The sequence below is a fragment of the Typopeltis vanoorti genome, chromosome 18 (genome assembly GCF_054136105.1).
Source record: "Typopeltis vanoorti isolate ZY-2024b chromosome 18, IOZ_Tvanoo_1.0, whole genome shotgun sequence".
In the NCBI taxonomy this organism is placed as follows: domain Eukaryota; kingdom Metazoa; phylum Arthropoda; class Arachnida; order Uropygi; family Thelyphonidae; genus Typopeltis; species Typopeltis vanoorti.
This window is the reverse complement of record NC_143566.1, coordinates 55,710,988-55,733,068: the sequence shown is the minus strand read 5'-3', so window position 1 is coordinate 55,733,068 and position 22,081 is coordinate 55,710,988. Positions and strand designations below refer to the sequence as shown.

General features: G+C 35.0%; 1 protein-coding gene across 1 annotated transcript in view; it reads right to left on the bottom strand.

The window, feature by feature from the left end:
* The window catches only part of LOC150096680 (uncharacterized), a 45,382-nt gene that overhangs the window by 19,472 nt on the left and 3,829 nt on the right, over positions 1–22,081 (bottom strand). Inside the window, exon 2 of the mRNA XM_090408685.1 lies at positions 4,053–5,321. Within this exon, the coding sequence (XP_090264811.1) occupies positions 4,053–5,321 (1,269 nt within the window). The remainder of the gene's footprint in view (positions 1–4,052; positions 5,322–22,081) is intronic.

Genomic DNA, 22,081 nt, shown 5'->3' with positions numbered 1-22,081 from the left:
TTCTAGAGAAATAGCTTTAAAATGATTATAGGTGTGTCAGAAAGACACCGAATTTAAAAATCATATACATATGTTAGTTATTAAATATCTTAAGAATGCTTATATAGAGTGGCAGATTTATCATTAACTCTTTAATAGAAAATACTTTGATATACTATTATCCTTGCTATTAATAATAAAACCATATCATAACGAACAGCATCAGCATCTTATCAGTAATCTATCATCTCTTTTTATTAAATACATCAATAGTTTTCAAATATTTGGCATAAAAATTATTTTAAAAAAAAATTAATTACTGCATCTTTTCTACAAATGAATTCTGTAATCTAATCTTAGCCTTGTGATTTAAAAAGGCAGTTACTTATTAATAAAAAAATAGTAAGTATTTATTGTTAGTATTACTTCATCTCCATCGCATGTTTTATTTTTTTTTTATAATTTCATTAATGCGGGTTCCGATCCGAAGATCCAAATTAGATATATCCGACCCCGAAAACGCTATATTGCAAAATTGCTGACGCAAGACGTGTTTGGATTTAGTGTATATCTTGTCCGTTTTTTATAGTTGATTTCCTGAGCTCTCAAATTTTACAGCTTGAATTCTTTCTCTCTCTCTCTCTCTCTCTCTCTCTCTCTCTCTCTCTCTCCCCTCAGTGTCTTGTTTAATATAAATCTTCTCCTTACCTTTGTGATGATTTACGCTTAACTTCACATAAGAATTTTCCTAAGGACTAAGGAAGCATCCTCTTTGCATGGGAAATTACATTTATGAGCGCCATCAACTAATGGGAGGGGGGGGGGATTTCATATGGTGTTTTGAAAAGGAGGGATTTGTTAACGAGGTCAGACGTTAGGGTGAAGCAATTTCCTAACACCACAGACATGTCTTATCTGGTTAAAGGGGAGGCTCCGTTAGCGATAGGCCCATCAAGTGCAGTTCAAGGCCGACGAAAAAAGTAGCGGGCAGACATGAATGAATCACACCGATACGTGTTTAGACACCCATCACATTGCCAGCAGCTGGCGGGAAATGTGCTCAAATTACACCACTTTTTCGTGAGGTGACCTCGACCTTAGTACGACAGCTCCAATAGCACTCAAATAGTAAAAAACAGTGACACTGACTGACATGCTCTCTGTGTAAATCCAGAAGCCTTCTCTGCTACTGTCTGCCGGTGTCTTATCTATGAATGAAACGTTGTCGTTATGGGATCAACTGGCATCTCAACGAACATTTTCATTCATGCCTAAGAACACTCGAGTTGATGGGAGATAGTTTCTGGAGTGCACAACTAGCAATTATTACACTTTTTGCAGTCCGTCTATACTACACTTGCCAGTGAAAGAAACCAGTGACAAACAGTGAGTACGAGTAGGCTTAAAAAAAGGGACATACATTCAAAATATACTCATCATGTTTCTTTTGGCGTCAAAATAAATATTAATCCTAGGTTATAGTTTGGTTTGGTTTGCCTTTACTATTTTCGTTTTATATCATAACAGTTACGAAATTGCAATTAGCAGAATTCCGATATTGTTAATATACAGGCATTAGTCATGAAAAGAATGTTGACGATAATAATCGTTGAATGCAGTGTGTAGATGTTTCCGTTTTATAGAAGTTTCCGTGATGCTTCTCCAGCATCACAGAAACTTCTATTCTGCTTGGGTATTTACTTATAACGGTGTCTAGACTGTACACAGAAATTTCAATAAGCAGAAAATATCCAGCAATTGTATTATACTGCTGTTATCCTAAACAACTTGCTGATATCAGAGGCAGTCACAAGAATAGTTCCTAGGAATGCATTAGCTGAACCATGTCGCGGTTGCGATCTGGCAGAGTTTTCCTCCAGAAAACTCATTTTTTATTTTCAGCGCTAAACAGATTTTAGTGGAATAAAAACAGATTTTTTATTCAGCTAAACAGGCAAATTGGTCAGAAGAATACACGCAGTTAAAGACATTATAGCTGTAGTTATTTCTACCATAAGCACACAAACCATCTACCCCTGTCAGCTGTAAGCTAGCAGCTACGCGTACAGTGAGCATTCGAACATAAAGGTTGACACTTGAGGAGTGTAAAAAAAAAAAAAAATCGTTTGGTTCATTAAATCCCAGTTTTCATTGTTCCATGCTGAGACACACAGGGCCAGGGTATGCCTACTGCAGCATAATCAGTGGTAGTAGGCATACCACTGATGGGAACAAAACCGTGATCTGTTTTATTGGCACACGTTGTAGGTCTTCTGATATTGACGGAACAAGATACCGCTGTTATAAAGTATTTGAACATTGTTGCATCCTCTTACTACTTCAGTTTATCCATATTGTTAATAGGTACTTCCAGAAAGATAATGTGCCGTGTCACACACCGGTCATTCGTGACTTGTTTCAAGAACATGAGAGTGTGTTTACAATAACGTTGATTAGATAGTTCGTTTATTCTGCAACCCATTCTGTAGGCAAGAGAATCAAACTGTTTGAAAAATAAGACAAGAAATGTTGTCTTAATTTTAGCTCTGTAAGTATTGTATTTCGTTAACTTGGACCGTTCTGTTTTCGCTAGCGTGCGGCGACTAAATTTTGAGTAAGAAGGATGTATTAGAAGTACAAAAAAAAAAAAAAAAATGAATACACTGTAATTACTCTACGAATTGGTCTTAGTACTGTAGTGATTAAAATAAGTTTGCTTCTTTGATCATTGGTTTAATAATATATATGTTATTCGTTCTATTATCCATCGTTTGGTTAAGGAATTGTCCAACGGGGAACTGGATTGTGATTAGTTAGAATTAAACAGAAGTAAACCATGACGCATTGCAATTATTTCTATTAATTGCGTATGTTTCACAGAGGAAATCTTTTACTTCTGCATAGGAACAATTCCTATTGAACGTCCCTACAAAAGGTTCCTCGAGACGGGATTCAAACAACCAGATCTTTTCATCCAAAGAGCGCACTTTATGTGAAGATGGGGTGTGAGAGTGGTGCCGTTTCTATGGCAAAAGGCTCTGAATGGAATGCTTTCAGTTAAATCGATTATGTTTATTTAAAAATATACCATTCAGTTGTTTAATCATTTCTAAGTTTTCGTTAGGGTATGTGGTTGGGTAGTAATTCGTGTAAGTTACTTTCGTGATGATTTTATTAATGTATTAAGTATAAATTTTGAGGTTTCTTACCATTGGTAAGCAAATCATTTCCGAATTTTTTACTCAATGGTAAAAAATTCGGAAATGTCTATTAATACCTTCATCATAATTCCTATAAGTAAAGTCAAAACCAACATCCATCACTGGAATTCACTTTTTCATCACCTATTTTTAATACGCGCAATAATAAATCATGATATAAATTTAATGTGTAAATTATTAAATAAATTATTATTGGATTATTTAAATTAATAAGTTAGAATTATTCATTATATTTTTAAATTATTAATTATTAAAACGTTTGTATAAATCATTAAATCATTAGATAAACTTCCATGACAATCTTATCAATAAACAACTAAACAGACTGCCAAATACTTAAAACGTTTCGGATTTACTGGCTGAAAAGTGCTGGATAACTTTTACTGCCCTAATGCCACTAGCACCACGTTGATTGATAGAGATATGAAGTGGCTTAAAAATAATGCTATTCCCTGGAGCAGAATTTTCTTCTCTACCCTCTCCCTCCGTTCGGTATTCATGTACCATGGATGGAATTTTATACAAAAGTTCAATCATTAAAGGTACGGTTTTTACATTTCTTTGCAACAACACAGAGTTGTGAGAATAAAGAAATCAATTTCTTTGGAACTGTACAGAATTTGTTATAATTCTAGATATCTAAAGTAATACCATAAAGATATAAATAGGAACTTGAAAAGTTTATTTCAAAAATCCTAATCAGAAATACTGATGACTAATTGCGCCCAGTTTTTTGCAATTCGAGCACTTTTGATATAATTACAGGATAGTCACAAATGAATATAAATTCTGCAATAGAGACAATTGTTCTAATAAAGAACATATTACGAAACTTTAGATAAAAGAACTTACATCACATTTGTGTGGCTTTTCTCCGGAATGGACTCTCATATGGACTTGCAGCTTATAACGGGCATTGAATGGTTCACGTTTCCTGGAACATCCTTGCCATAAACATGAAAAATCATCTTTTGGCCGTCTTTCTACATGTGACTCAGTGATATGCCTTACAAGGTCAGTGAGTCTGTGAAAAGTAGCTAAGCAGTCAATCCACAAACAAACACATTGAGTTTCATCGTACAGTTTAATACTGGAGATGACAGGAGAATGCCCCATGTTTATGTTGGGGGCTTCATTGGAGTAAATGTCTCCGAAATGTTCGCTAGTTGGAATCAGGTGATCATTGACCGAAACCGAAATAAGTGAATTCATTGCAGAAGAGAACAGCGGAGTTGTTGAAGATGTCATCTTACCATGACTTTGATCCAGCGGACATAATCCGTGTTCGTTACTCATTTGTTCTGCTCCGAAGACTTGTCTTTGCTGAATATTTTCCATCCAAAAACTGTATACATTTTCTTTCAGATGAGCATCATAATTACATGATTTTCCTTCTTCCTTTTCTGTAGCGTGATTGTACATTGGGCGGAAAGTAGAAAAGAAGTTCCCATAGGATTCCATGTTTTCGTAGGTGAAAGGTGGAGTCAAGCAAAAGGAATATTCTTCGAGCGAAGTGCGCGAATTTTTCACTTCGATTTGTTCCGCATATGAATGACAGTCTTCAGGAATGAAATATTTCACGTACTGATGTTTGGAGTTATCAAGAATATCGTCTCCCATTCTTTGAAATTCGGACTTAAAATTTGAATTCCCTGATAGTAATGGCTTGTGATCAGGAAGGTTCTGGCACATCGTTTCCGGTGGATCGCATTCCACTAAAACGGATTGTTCCATCTTAATAAAAGTCGATAGTTCTTGCGTCTGTAAATATTTCGATGTCGAATTGATTTCGTTGACTTCAGAGTCAGAAATAGACTGTATGAATCTCTCTGCTTTATCGTAAACACTTGCTGGGTCATTCAGATCATCTAAAGGCGGACTTGCAAGAACAGAATTAAGCAACTGATCGCTGATCGGGGATGCAATGCTGTCAGCTTCCAGTATCATTGGAAAATTTTCATGTGTTGAAATACCTGTTCCAGAAGAACTGGAATCGTGACTGCTGGAATTTGTGTTGCGCAATGAAAGACTTATAGTGCTATCTGGGAAAGATGACTTGTATTCACCGTCAGCTAAACTAATTTCTTCAGGAGAAATTTCCAGATGCATGGTACATGCGCTCTGCAAGTAAAATTAAAATTAGAATATAAAATTGCATAAAATTATTCAAAATCACCATTTAATCCAGAATATAATCCGAGCTCTGCATTTAAAAAATTGCGAATAATTGTATTCATTAAATAGTCCCTTTTAGTGCGCTAATAGTTGAGCTTACTAATACATAGTTATAATACTATGATAAGGAACGTTTAAAGTAATATATTATTAAAAAAGTATATAATTTTAGAAACTTTTTAAACTATTTAAAATGATAAATTCTGGATTATAAATAAAATATAAGTTGCTTTAACTGTTATTTGTGAAAGATATAAAATAAATTACAATGACAGAGCGTGCAAAAGTTTGAAAGGGAGATGAGCATCATGTCCTTTCCAAACACAATTGTTCTTGTATATTTTGAGAGAGAGAGAGAGAGATTAGTATCCATATTTCGCTGCGTTGATAAGGCTTGCCTTATGCTCACTTTAATACAAGACGTAAATACTAAAGAGGTACTCTTTCAAAAGAATTCTCGAATTTGTTGGACCAATGTGACATTGATTCAAGCCTCGTTCTTTTCACAAATAGATTGATAAGTTGAAATCAGTGCATCACAGGACTGACTAAACTTGAGAAACATTTTACTGAAGGCGGATTTATTATTCATTAAGTTCAGAGTTACTGAACTTCCATTAAAAAGGAGGAAGTTATCAAGTCATCCACTTAGATACTTTCGTCAGCCCTTTTTTGAGCAATTTATAGGAATAATGTCGTTCTCCTGTAATTCATAAAGTATTCATATTTCTGCCAAGTTTTCTAGCTTATCGCTCACGTTACACCTGTAGTTTCTCTGGAAAGATCTAAGCAACTAACCAACCTTGGTCAGTTTTAGGCCAAATGTTCACTACCTTAAAAAAAAGTGGCAAATATTAAATTTCCTTCATGTAAGCTAACTAATTATTGTAATGCGCACTCGCGAATATATCCACTGATGATGACGTTACATAAAAACCCAAAAGTATGACAATTCAAAATCTCTTTCTTTATCTGTTTGAAATTCTCGAGTGTGGCTTGTTATACGTTTATGCAATATTGCTTTTAATGCACTCGGTACCGTGCTCTTCTGACTTCCAATAGCTTGGTATACCGAATGGTACTTCGATGAGCAGCAGTGTTTATGTCTCTCGAGTCCTGGCAGCGGCTTTTTCATCTGCCAGTCTAACTACAGGAGCATTTTCGCATCAAGCTAGTCAACAGTTTCTGCATCGCGAACCAATTCAGATTATCAATCCCACCTATTTATAGCGAGTTGCTCAAAATGAAGTTCTAAATAAATCATTGATGTCTACAGCATCTAGTTGATGTAGTTCTGATAAAGGGATAATCAGTTGCCCATCTCGTAATTTTCTTTATCACTTGATAATATCAATAACTTACACTAGCAAATGAGCAACTTAGAAGAACTGTGCTTTTTCTTACAATTCAGTTCATTAGTAGGCAAGTAGCATTTAGTCACATCCCTGGACAAAGCTTCCACTTTCTGTGAATTCAATTCACAGAAAGTGGAACCGAATACACAGTACCAACTAGGTCACCTTAATAAAATGCACTTAAGAAACAAAGTGTATGCTTAATGTAGAAATACGTGAATGCACTGGCGCCCACTAGGATTAAGTTTGCCATGTCTCCTGTTTATGTTGAACTCGGCATATTCTGCTTTTATAGCCACTTTGTGAATAGCGAATAAAAATAATATCATATTAAGTTGATCTTCGCTTCTCGACCTTTCAAAATTTGTTACATGTGTGTTTTGCAGATCCCCTTAAGAAAACAGCGATTTGTAAAATGCCTTTACCACATGCATTCATTAATACGTTTATTATTATTATTCCATTTTTTTCAAAAAAATTATATTGTCCTAATGACATCAACTATAACACTGATTCGTAATTCAGTGGCATATGTTGCCCCACTTACTGTCATTCTCCCAGTCTCTGCAATTTATCTCGTCCTCTTACTTGACTACAACTTTGATATAATTTTGTGCATAGTGAATCATGATCTCCACGCTTTGTATTACATCTTGCACTCTCTGGTATTTACGGATAACTTTGTCACTGTAAGTATGATCGTTGTTAATTCTGTCGCTACAGTCCAAAAGTTTTCTTTTGTTTGCATTCATTTATTAGCTTACCTCAGTAATAATTCATAGTGTCATGTTACACCATCGTTTGGCTGCTGTAGTTAGGATTATGGCCGAAGTAATGAAGACAACGAGGCCCGAGTATTATGTTTATTAAGTGTGTGTGTGTGTTCTTCTGACCGGTTTGCCTGTTTTGCGGGATGAAAAATCATCCTAGTTTCCAGAAGCTTTATCACTTCGAGCAACCCACTTCTAAATGTAAAGGATGGGATGTGTAGAGATCATGATGCATCCAATGTCTATGGTTAAGTTTATTTTTAACTCATTGCTTTCCCTTTTTTTAATGTTTTTATTGATAACAGAAGTGCTGTTTACCTTGGTTATCACAAAAGCATTCCACATTATATCACATATATATAAATGACTAGTGAGTGTTTTAAACATACCGAAATATGGTAGTACTAGATTTCTGTGTATTTGAGAAATCTAGTTTCTGTTATGCTTTTAATGTTAATCAAACATAAAGCAAATATTTGACGTCGGTTAATTTTGACATAATCTAAATTTTCTTTCCTTTACCCGATGGAGATCATGCTTATACTATTCTTAAACCATTAAAATATCCCAGTATTTTATTTATCCTCCTAAGTGACAAGTTACGTGTACCAAGAGTTATTTTTTCTTTGTCTTTATTCACCCCCCCTACACACACGCACATTGATTACTTAATTTTTTGCAAAAAAAAAAAAAAAAAAAAGTTAAACCTGTCAAAAAATTATTCTTCACTAACAATATTAATAAAATTATATTATATTATATGATTGAACTGCCTATTCAGTCTCCAAAAGTTAGTAGGGTTAAAAGGCCTTGCCTATTCCTTATAAGGGAATAAAAAGTGTTAGCTGATTTTTATTACTATATTATATTATTAAGCTGTCCATTTTTTTCGGGTACTCTATTCGTCAATATTATGATTTCGAATCTAATTAAACTTGGTGATTAAGTTAGTTCTAATCACTCTAGTGGTATTCGTGTTTAATTAAATTAGAAAAGAGTAGTATATTACATAATTCAAATGAAATATATTTTATAAATATTAGTTGAATGCTTACCTCACTTTCTTCTTCTGTCGATAGATTACGCAAAGATTATTCAAAACCGGACTTCATTTATTGTATGTATGACATAACACAAATTTCAAGAAACTTCGTGCACCAAATCAAAACACAAAAAACGTGCACCTGTTTTGGTGTAATTTATTTCTAGAAAGCATCGCCCGTCCAATCGTTGCATGTTTCTGTTGTTGTTAAATATATAACCATAATTTGATTGGATTAAACTCTGACGCTTGTCACCGCGCGCCTTTTCGTAGCGTACTTCGGTAACCAGTAACCCTTCCCCTGTTGTTATGTATGGATAATTCGTTCCTCGCACGTGACTCTAAACTGCACGAGACTGGCAGCTGCAAAGAAGGTCACATTTCACTCAATCATTCACCAGCATGCTGGCAACAGTTACCATTGTGTCATTTGTGACATCCTTACACATTTTACAGGAGACTTGACACCGTGCTATTGACACTGCAACATAAAAAAAAATATATATATATGAAAAAAAAAAAGTGATTTAAGTTAACTCTTGATGGTTGATCATCTAACGTTTGCACCATTGGAACGTATTTTGTGTGTTTCGATTTCGGATACGAAAAATAGCTTTACTTTTATTTATTGACGTATTTATTATTTGAACAATTGAAATAGAGGTGCGTAAATAAAAATCTAGAGCATTTTCCAGAATATCTGAAATCAAATAGGCTGCAGTAAAAATTTCTTGCTTTTATGATGTATCATGACATGTAGCGTATTCGCTTAACCTTGAACTACTTCCTTATCAAATGAACTTACTCGTAGTTAATGGATCAGTTTACATTGACATAGTCAATTGCGTAACACGTTATTAAACATTTCCCACCTATGAAATATGACGGCCTTAAAAAAGACATGGAACTGCTGCTTGCCCTTCGAGGCAAGTTTATCTCCAATAAATGGTTTCGCTAGTGTTAGAACTTAAAAGTTCTCATTAAGTACCTACCACGGACTATTAACGATGTTTGAATTGGTATAAAATTAACAATACCTCCCATTGGTAACAGTTCAAGAAGTGGTAATATGCACGCATGCTCTTCCTAGTCAGCATCAGTGTTTTTGTTCTTGGTCAGTAGCCGACCGATGGTCCATAGTCTTCTTCCTACTACGTATTAGGCCTACTGGCCTGTTACAGAGCTAACTTAAGCTCTTCGAAGTCGTACCCGTCCCGAGGATAAGGTGACTAACCCTATTCCTCCCGGTATATATGTTACGGTTAAAGTGATAAATCCGGTTATTATTAATAATTACCGGTTAAAGTGATAAATCCGGTTATTATTAATAATTCATTATCCGGTTATTATTAATAATTTCATGTATAAACCGAGATATGTTAATTCGTTGACCTTGAAATGACTGCAGTTATGCAGAAATGACTGCACTTGAAATTTCTGCATTTGCGCACCTGCTGGAATGATTCCTGACAAATTATCACCATTTAACACTTGATCATTTTTTTTTTCTTTCTTAATCCTACACTTGAAAGATTTTCAGGGTCTTGTGGACTGGACTAGACTAGATAAGCGTGTGATTACTCGCAGACAAAGAAGTTCGAAGAGTGATTCGTGTCCATGTTTCCAGGATATTTATTCGAAAAGCAGTGTAGATTAAATTCGTCAGTAGTGATGACGAAATCTAAATTATACTTTTAAATTGAATTGATCGGCTTACTGATTGCATGACGTTTGAGCATTCTCCCCCCCCCCCCTTATTTATTGATATGCTCTTAACTTTAATAGTGCCGAGAAGTTATAATTTAACCGCATTCTGAACTAAATGAAAGTGTACAGTAAAACTTCATTATTAGTTAATTAAATTGTGTCGTTAATGACGTGGATATTTGTGATTGTCTTTAGTTGGGAGATGAATTTCATCGACTGAGGTTGGAATCACCTTCCCCGTTTATTGGAGGCCTGAAATGGTTTTAAAAAGTTTCATGTTTGGTCTCTAGAGCAGAGTTTCTGGATTATGTAGAAATGAATGCAAAAAATTGCAAAAAAAGGCAAGCTTAATAAAAATAGAAAAAATGCATAGCGCTTTCAATAGTACGAATGTACTATAGATTTACAAAAACTTTTTTATGTGGGTGGGACCACCCGCATAAAAAATAATAAAATCAGTATTATCCATGCTGTATTAATCCCACAGATGAAAATTTAATTTCAACCTTAAAACTTATTTTTCAGTAGGGAGATGAGAGAGAGCTAACAAGATGACCACCAACTTCATACCCCGAGAGACAGCAGGACTTCATTCTGTAGAATCCCTTTTGGTTATTTAGTCCCTCAGCTGACCTTGTGCATAGTAACTCCCATCATCGTACATTTATCTCTTTTGTCATTTATTTATCTTTTGCCCTGTTTCTATTCCTCCTTTCTTTCATAAGAAAGGGGGAGGAGGAATAGGTGCTGGGTGCCGAACTCCGTTTTAATTCTCGGTTGTTGTTTTTTTTCCCCCGATTCAGGTCACATTGGATTCGCTTTACATTATACAGATCCAGAGTTTTTATATAAAAGAAAGTTTCCGGTTTGATCTGTTGCTGCAAAATTTAATTGAATATCACTGTGTACGATCTGGTCACCAGCTCTAGATAATTTTGCTCCTCCCCAAATGGATTCGTAAAAATTTTCACCTCCAGTCTGGAATTTCTTTCTTTCTTTCTTCTTCTTCTTCTTCTTCTTCTTCTTCTTCTTCTTATTATTATTATTATTATTATTATTATTATTATAAAGCAGATCACTACAAACTGACTACTCCAATTATTGTATAGAACTTTCTCCACAATGAGAATTCGGTTTATGCCGGAAAATAAACCATAGTTTCTCTGCTAGGTTGAAGGGAATTAAACTTCAAAATGCCAGCTAGAAATTTTGTCGTTATCATTCAGTAGTTAGTTATTGATTTCAGCTCTGGAGTGCTCAGAGCTTCATTTCTTAAAACGTGCTTATTAAAGTTCCTTTCTTCATTTCCAACAACAACAACAAAAAGTCATTCTTCTTCCTGCGCTATAATAGTACACGTCTGTGCCTTACGGCTGTGTTATATTTCATGGACAAATAATCATCATTGGTAGTCACTCTCAAACGGGTATGATTGTCATACTGTTAAATCCGTAGTCAAAGTATTATAGAGCATTTCATTTCAAAAGTAATTCTATTCATAATGCAATATTTTTCTCTGCGTTTTTTTTAAACTCTTGCGGAGATAGCATTGTAATTTTTCATTTGGAATTAAAGAAATGACAGAATAAAAGCCAGTCAATTACTACCCAACAATTTTATGTTTGTACTCACGTTAATGAGTAGATGGGTCTCATTTAATTAATAGGCTCATTTTGTAGCGTGCTTGGACACAACATATGTGAACTACGCTTAGCTTGTACTGAAAGATCACTGATAACCGTTTAAAATTCAGGATATAAATAAATTACCTATATACGTACATTCCATTAAACGATTCTGTTCATAATCATAATCATTAAATTTCATATGATTATGAACAGAATCGTTTAATGGAATAAACTGTCACTCATTTCTAAACTTTTCAAGTTGAAGTGCAAAAAATGGTTATAAAATGAAACAATTGATAAGCATTATTCTATTTATGATTGATTTTCAATAGGAAATTGAAGCCATTATGGGTCTTCACCTCATTAATACTGAATAACCTATATTTTCATCATACAGTAAACCTTTCATTTGTAAGTAAAGAAGCTGCTCGAAGTCGGTTTCCTCACCCATAAATTCGCTGAAGATGGACGTGTAATTGCAGATCTTGCGTTTATTAGAGCTGACGTCCCTTGATTTGCAGGAAAATACGTTAACAAAATTAGCTTGTGTGTGTGTGTGTGTGTGTGTGTGTGTGTGTGTCACACGACTCATTGCTTGTTTCACCACTGCCTACGAGGCATAAATGTATTCTAAGCATGGCTGTCGTAATCTTCTAAGCAGCTAGTCAATGCCTAGGAGCTGCAAGTTTGAAGACGGCAAAACCTGGCAAAATTGTATCTCACTATTAAAAAATCCTTTACTTTTTGTACATATTCTTTTGAATTTAGTTCGTTATTCACATGTGACGTCAGTGTGACGCCATATGGTAACTCCCGTACCTCATCGGGTTTGGGGAATGAAGTCTTCTGTTCTGCTAGAAGAAGCGGTAGGGTCGCAGAATCCCTTTCCACACAGACTTAGTAGGACAATCACGAACATCCATGCCCATAGTGGGATTCGAACTCGCAATCCTTGGTTGGAAAGCGGATACTAACCACTTAGCCAACCAGACCAGCCTTGAATTTAGGGAAGACAAAATAGTACTTGTCTGTGGACGACATACGAGATTCTACTCCAAAGATCGGGGAAGTTGAGTAGCGCGCGCGTACCACAAATTCCCCGAATTTGTGGTACGATCTTCCGCCGCTATAAGGCGGGAAATCGTACCACATTTTAAGCAGCAAAGAATCTGCATCAAATTTTACTTCAATTTTAGAAACTGTAAAAAACCACCGAATGCTTAATGAAGCGTTTGGAAGTTGCGAAATTCGCTGCGGCCGAAAAAAGCGCTTTAAGTCATATCAATGTTTTTTCTTTCTTCCTTTGACACGGAAGGCATTGTACACAAGGAATCCCCACCCCCTCCTGTTCAAACTGTCAACGGTAAATTTTATTGTGAGGTTTTGAAGCGGCTAAGGGAGAACATTCGGAGCAAACGTCCAGACAAGTGTGAGAACCCAGTCGTTATTCTCTCACCATGACTCGTTGTTGAACAGTTCGTGGATTTCAAAAACACAACAACCATTCCCCATTCCCTTATTCGCATGACCTCTCCTCCTACGACTTTTTCCTGTGTCTCAAAATGAAATTGCGGCTGAAAGGGAATCGTTTTGACTTGATTGAGGAGATCTAGACAGAATCGCAGGAGGTACTCAACACAACGCTTGAAGACTTCCAGGGATGCATGGAATCGTGGAAGAACCTCCGTGATCGCTGTACATATGTCCAAGGGGATTACTTGGAAGGAGACGGTGGAAACTGGGAGTTCGGGTAACTTTTTTTCATGGTCAAATTCTACGAACTTTTGGATAACACCTCGTATACCCTAATAACGGTCCTGATTCTAAGTGGCTGTCAGCTATGAGGAAGTTTAAATAGGATTTCAAGCTATTTAGCCATATTTAACAGATATTTTTTAAAATGAATATAAAAGGGATTTGCAAAGAGAAATGGGACTCTGTTGTTGATCAATATCCTGTGATCCAATTGTCTTGGAAAGTAGCATCAGGAAACACCATCTCTCCATCTTTGTAAGGGTTATTTTTCTTGGGATACGTCGAGATCTGAAATAACTTGACAGCGACATATGCCGTTATGGATTGATTTTCGATTAGAAGAGATATTTAACATACATTATTACGTCCCCTAATTCCTTGCGTTTTCCTCTGGCCGCTACTTATTTTTCGGGATGAAAAAACGGAGTTTCTGGGAGTAAAAAACTTCGCGCCGCCGTATGAGACTAACTCACCTTCAATTGAAAAGCCCTTATAAAAGATTCTTCGCATTCTAGACTGGATATGCCGCAGTTATTGGCCAAACGGATAGCTTCTGCTCTAACCAACAAATAATGTCTTCGAATTCCGCTCTGGGCATGGATGTTGGTCTCTGGAAATTCCACCCACAAAAGGTCTTACCCAAAGTACATTAACATGGTTAGATAATCCAAAATTTCTGGATTATCTAACATGTTAATGTACTATAGGTGTAAGACCTTTTGTGGGTGGAATTTAGCTTAGAAAAGCAAAGATGAGTGTTAAAGCGTCATCTAATTCTATCTGTGAAAATAATTCCGTTGAAGATTTTATCAACAAATAAAATTCGTCTGATTTATGAAACCTATATATTTAATAATGCATCTGTAGCTCTGTGTTTTTATTTAATTTTATTATTTTTAATGTGAATTCAACCCAGGAAAAGTTGCAAACCAATCGAACGCTTTTATACCTTGGATAGGTGCGTGTAGTCAGGCTGAGGATATTCGCGAAATCTTGCTCCAAGACTACACACATGAGGGCTTCTTTGTCCCTATATGCCTCCAATAAGCAGGGCGGTGGTTCTTACACAGCATGTGAAATTTATCTATCAACTAACGACATTCAGGCAACATTCATTCGAACCTACATCCTGTTGAATGCAGAGTAAAAACGTTATCGTCTCAGTCAATCAGGTTGGCGTGTGTCCATGTCTCTGGAATTAAATGAATAGAAATATTTTTACGAGTAAGTTTAATATGGAATGATCTTTAAACTCTAATTTTTGTCTTCACTTGTTTGTCACTCCGAAATCGCCCAATCACGAAAGTGTGTTGTTGAACTCATTTCCGATTTCCAAAACAACAATAATAAGACTTCTCTGTCTTCATCTGATATAAAATCCTAATGTTAAGTCAGTAGACCTTCCCATTCTCTGATATATCTTAGGGTGTAATAGCGTTGATCAGAGTTTGAAGGATAATGTGGTAAGATGGTTTGAGAATACCTTTTGGAAGTGAGTAGATGGCTTCAAGAAACAGAAAGTTCCAAATCATTATATAGCATTAGCAGGATTACTGAATAGAGGCTTCGTCTCAGTTACGTTTATTTTACAGTGTCATCACCCTGTGTTCGAATAAAGTATTCTCAGTGGTTTGAAATGCGAGCATCCTGTACGGATGCTATTAAAAATTGTGTTTGCACCTAAAACGCGTGTGTAAAATTTGCCTACGGTCGATGATCTGTCTAAACGCATCTAGCTCGATGGATTTTAATAAAATTTCCTATTTGAAACGTTGACTAAACTTTGTCGACACATTTCAGTTTTGCTTTAAATTAATCTAGCCAAAGTATTATATCCTATGGTATTTGTTAATCGTAGTAGGTTATGAATAAACTTGTTACGAATAGTTATATTAGTAGTCTAAAATGTCCTTATGTTACTTACTTTATTTGCACATTTGTCTCCTCTAAGTCGAGTTTGCAGCTTTCAGTCTTTCTTTAACGTCTACTGTCTAAACAAACTTATTAACCTGATGACACTTATTAGTGCAGGAGACAATTATTATTATTGTTATTATTATTGGCCTGCTATCAGGAGACTTAAGTCCATCTGCTGTAGGATAAGAGCCGCATAAACTCGCTCCAAATGAGCGAAGTCTATTTTATGTTCTTTATTTTCCTTATTGCAAACAATTCTGCTTATTGACAATAACATCCTGAGACACCATCTGTTGGATGGACACATAGGATTTTATGTTGTCTATTTGAAACCAGCTGAATCTATTAAAACGACTCGTTTTCCTTCTTATCTAAAATAAAAAAAAGTTTCTTTATTTGGAAGATCTATTTGATTGTCACATGCTGACAAATAACTTTTTTTTTTACTCATTAGCTTATTATTTTGAGATATTCACAATTAAGAATGTGCATAAAGAGTCACAACAGTGAAGCCTGCTGTATAAAGACGCTATGTTCTCTTTTTACAAGGAGTATTAAGGCTCAGATTCAACATGCTGTAAACCCATTTTAAGAGTGTTATCTACTTCTGTTGGAAAATATTTCCAAATATTTTCCAATAGCTGTTATCTACTTCTATTTCAGCGAAATTTGAAGAGCATACTTCAGTGTAGCAAAAATCTTCCAAAATTTTCATTTTGGTCACGTCGATCAATCGATTTCGCTCAGATTTGGAATGTCATCATTTCTTTTGTTTATAGTCTCCTGAAAAAGTTACGGAAAGAATACATAGGAGGTTGTGCTGGAGAAAGTCCTTCCTTCTGCACGGACACTTCTGCATGTCGCATTGTTCCATTTCTTTTGGAATATAATTGTTTCTTAAAGTACTCAAGTTCAGTTGAAAGTATATGAACTCAAGAGCAAAATAGAGAGAGAGAGAGAGAATGTGTGTGTGTTCTTAACAACTAAAAGAAATAACTATCACATAAAAACATACCAGATCCGCTTGAAATATCATTACCTTTATTAACGTTTTAAAAAGTTTTATATGTGTTGTTGCTGTTATTTTGTTGTTTGTTCGCATTTGAGATGTTCATTTACATGCACAATAATTAAAACTAACTTTTCCAATAATGTTATATGAATATCAGTCACAGAAACATAAAACTTCAGGGGCTACGATGGTTAGACACTGCATGAAGACCGACGCATATTCACGCGAGTTAGGTAAAATCATAGCATCCTGACATATTTTCCCCTCTCTTTTCCCGCATTTCCACGTTCTTCCCTCTGAAAAATAATGTATTTTCGTTGTATCTCATATATCAGTATTTTTCACTCCGATTTTCCACATCCGAGTGGAAAATCTTCGGTGTAATTATTGCTGTAGGATAAGAGCATGTTTTCGGAATAAGTGAAATGGAAACTTAAACCATTTTTTTCATTGTCATATTAAACAAAGTATCATCGACTCTTTTTAACCCAGCTCCAATAGCATTCTAGAAAAACCTGTTTATCAAATGTTCCAGACATTTTAGAAGTATAGTTAAGCATTACGGTTAGCAGTTCATCCGAAAACTTAAATAAATATTTATTTTTATAAATATTTATTTAAATATTTATCTAAATAAAAAATATTTATATAAATAAATATAAATAATAAATAATATAAACATAAATAATTAGCTTACGCTAGTAATCGCCGATTTTTTTATAGTTTACTATATTCGGCATGAAACTCTCTGATTCCAATCTTTGAGTTTCTTATTCGGTTTTAAAACAATGTGTGATTTAATATCTCCTTAACTTAAATAAATAATAAAATATTTAGCTATGTAGACACGCCCATGTTTGCGCTACGATTCTAAGATATTAACTTTAATCATAGATACTCTATTGGACTGATACACTTAACCCAGGACTGAATTTGTTTGAGTATTGTACTTAAAATACGCGGCCACAAAGGATTTTTGTTAGTGATTTTTAAATAAAACGCCCAATTAAAACTTAACAAGTAATGCAACGTAGAGAGTAAACTAATATTTAAGCATGCAGGCCTGATTGATTGACTGGATAGCATCCTCGCTCTAGAGCCAAGAGGCCGTGAGACGATTACTGTGTTTATTGCAAGCTTGAAGTGACTTGAGAGAAAAAAAAGTTTGGTCTCTAAGAGTAGGGAACTGAATTATCTAGCCATATCCCACACCTATGGTTACCAAATATATGTGTGTAGGATCCGCATAAAGAAGTAAATAAATCATAAAAATATGCACCTTTTACTGCTTTTTTTTAACATTTCCATTTAATATTATATTGCACACATTGTGCTGTTCTAAATCGAATGTTAGGTGCTGACTTTTTTTTTTTTCGTTATATCTCGACACCTTTTCTGATATAGTTTATCATCTCCATTTTGAGGGCAAAGTGAACATTAAACACCCTCCCCCCCAAAAAAAAGAAATGTAATTGATTGGTAAGGTATTAAGTAATGACACTCTGGCAAAGATGGATTAAGCCCATTTGCTGTCAGTTAACGAAATGAAGTATAAAACATCCCGAAGTTTTGAATAACCAACTTTCCCAGAGTATCATAAAAGTGTAATAAGTAAGTTGAAATTATTTATCAGTACAATGAGCCCCCCCCCCGTAGCTATGTCGATAACGATGATGATAATGAAGAAATTTTGTAAGGGCTTTTCAATTTTTTTTAATGAAAAACCCAGAAACTGGTTTCCCCCCCCCCCCCAAAAAAAAAAGAAAAACAGACAAACAGCCCAGGAGAACACAGTCGACATACGGGTAGATCTGTATTTAATCTATTTGTTTTCTTAGGTAGCTAATAAGCCGATTAACTTGGCTATGATAGGCTATTAAGCCTAAACGCAAGAAGAGGATGAGCATAAATGATGATAATACTCTTTAGATACTTGGCGATGTCCTTCATTCGCGTAGAAATTTGCGCTGCGAGCATGTCATTCCAACTTTTCATGCCGGGCATGCAAATATTCGTTTTGCAGGCTGGCATTGTAACTTTAATTCACATTTCATATATTTAAATATATCAGTGAATATGTTTCATTTTTAACTCTATTGGATAAATCCAATTATAGAAAATTCGCTACTTATATTTCCACCTTTTTTATTAAAAAAAAAAAATGTTTTCAGCGTCTCTAGTAATAGCTAAATGTCAGCGAAAATAATGGGTCAGGGACAGGCATTTGCAATATATATATTTGACAGTATCTATATGAAAATCATGAAATTGTATTTTGCCATTATTGAAGCTACGATAAACAACTACGCTTATCGTGATGAGTTCATCTCCCATCGCCTCCTAAATAAATCTACATGACAAAAAAAAGTTTTAAAGAAACTTTAATATTACATTTTTCCTCTAGGTGTGCATTTTACACTTCAGCACAATAACCATCATTTCAACTACAAACGTAATTTTCAGGAAACGTACTAGTGACTCAATAATCGCATGCCTGCTATATATACAGTATATCAAATCTCTCTAAAGTATCCGAATTTATGTTGCAACTCATTCTCGTATCACTCATCGCTACGTTTTATTAAATGACAGATCTATTGGGTCTAACATTCGACGTTTCTTGTCATGGAAATTTGTCACAGAGAAATAGATCGATGTAAGTAGGTAGTTTTATATTTCAGAAAAGATCATCTCTAACAAACAGCGGCCAGAGCAGTCCCGAATAGAAAAATAAACAAATAAATACATCTGTCACTGCACTCATCGCTTTGGATGTTTTTATCTTGCAACCTCTCTTCCGGCCAGAGTAATTTAAACCTGATGCTCTCCCATGGTCTGCGCTCATCTGCGACATCTTGTTGTTTGCCGATCATCTTACACTAACGCATTCTTCTGCTATATCGAACATATGCTTTAGTGTGTGCAGCTTCGTGTGAGCTTAGCTTCTAGATGAGCCCTTGCATTTCACGTGTTTTATCACCTCCCATGCACGGGCCATTAGCTAGACGTCGTGTGTCTCCTAGTTTGTTTTGTTGTTATTATTATATATATATTTTTTCCTTTTTTTTTTTTTTTTATACTTTACGCAGACATCAAATAAATAGAGTTCATCAAACCCACGCTAGTCTCTATTTCATCCTCGGCTTTGCTACCGAGCACTAGAAACCTGCTAAACTGAAATCTGTCAACCGAAATATAGGAACGAAGTTAATTGTAGACATATTTTTATATAAAAGCGAATTCGGAATTAGGTAATAAATGCTGCTGCTAAATCTTTATCGTTGTAAATGTTTAAACAAATTTACGTTTATAATTAATATGCAGACAACCAAACTACTATCTGTACATTCCATACTGAGTAATGCGGTTAAAAATTCGTGCTTGCGATCCGTGGGCGAACAAAAGTCTGTGACATATGAAAGTGATATTTCAAATGTCATCGAGGAGTAATAATATTAAAAAAAGACACCACTAGTCTAGTCATATAAATCATGTTTAATAGTTATTTTTTAATTCCGAAAGTTACTTTTTTTTTTTGTTTTCCAATACTTTCGACAGAAAATTTTAAAACAATCTTGAAGAGTGGTAAGGAATTTAATGTAGCGTAATTTCCATTATTAATTGTTACAAAATAATTGCAGAAGCACACAGGGAAGTCATGAAATGAAATTTTCAAGCATGACATTAGGCCACTCAACAAAACGTTTGCTGGCCACGTGCATTTGAAACGTTGATTGTACAGTTACTTTGGATTTATTTTTTTTTTAGTTTTAGATTTAGGAGCGTTCTTGTTTTAGTAGCTTCTCCAGTTTTGAGGTTAGCTATCATGGTATTGCGTAAAGTGTCTCCGTATCTCTGACCTATCAATAATTATATGTTTGGGTAAGTACTTTAACTGGATCCCCAAGAACCAGTTAGTGTGTTCTATGTGTGTAGATACGTACGTGCTTCCAGGAGGAAGGTTTGCCTGTTCTAAGGGAGGGAACGAAGTTTCCGTGAAAATCCACCCCCTTCCCCTTATAACATGATACCGGATAACTCATCACTTGATTAAAAAGAATTGAGTCACCAATCAGGAGACTTGTCTATACCAACTGAGCTAGTATTTAGAACACTAAGTTATACATATATGTATACATAGCCTATTGTTCTATTTAGAACAGTAGGCTATGTATACTTATATTTTCTATTAACTGTGTGCATTTTTGTTTCCTTCTTTTCTGAGGAAGCTGTATTTTAATGTACTTCAGAAGGGTATGGGAATAAATAAGCGCTCATTAGAACTGCTTTGTTCGTCTTTCAGTTGCTGATATGCATAAAAAAGAAGTGTTCTAGCTATTCATTCTTAAAAGATGACAGGCTATTTGAATTTTGGCTGAATCTGATATACACTTTAAACCCAGTAACGATATACACTTTTAACCCAGTCTCTAAAATCGCATAGTATGCTACTGTGATAATTCTTTCGCAATTTTAGTTAAACTGTAGACCACATTAAGGATCAGTTGATAACAATGCAGTAGTATTTGATGGCAACTGCAGCGTACTGTTATTAATAGGCTGGTTGTGGATCATAATAGTAGATCATTAGTCACCATATGCTAATATCTGTCATTTTTGTGTTTCCTGTCATCAAGTATACGAAGCTCGATATAAGGATCTACTGTTTCATCTACTGTTCCAGTTCGTCAAATTCTCAATAAATTTAAGAAAAATAGGCCATTCGTGGTCCTAAATTATTACAGATTTTCAGTTTTTCTGATATTCAATTTTTTAATTGATATTTAAAATATTGTTTTGGTTGTCTATTTTTATTCCATGATGGAACGGTTTGTTGCATGTGATCACGGACTGTAAAAAAAGTATCGTACTACTACATTGCCTAGTAGAGACAAATTACATGTCATCAAAGGAAATGTTTGGTTTAACGACTGCACAAACATTAATTCGAAACGTACTGATCATGCGCATTCCTCTGAGGAGTATCTTTAAAGTATGAAAAACCATGAACACATATGCGATAGATAATGTTACACATATAAGCTTCCATTAACTCTGTATTTTTATTTAGTTAAAAAAAGAGAGAAAAAATGACTGTTTGTGTTTAAATAAATTAACGAAAGTATCCTTAATGTTATATCTTAAAAATAAAATAAACAACTCCTAGCAGTCACGAAGCTAGCTTAGCCAGTAGTGACAACGTACTTTAGAAAGAAAGAAAGAATTGGATTTATTTATATTTATTCATGTGATTGGATTGATTCTCCTGTAGTACGAAAAGAAGCTCTTAAAGGCTTTTCAGCTGAAGGTGAGTTAGACTATCGCATACGAAAGTAATAGATTTTCCCCCTTCCATAAAATAAACTGGTTAAAAAAACGCAGTTAACACATATTGTATAATACACGCCTTATAGCTTTAGTTGCATTCTCGGCAATTCGAGTTAACCCAATCACAACACGCCCTATGGCAGGAGTGTTCAACCCGTCGATCGCGGAGCGATTTTTGGTCGATCTCTTGTG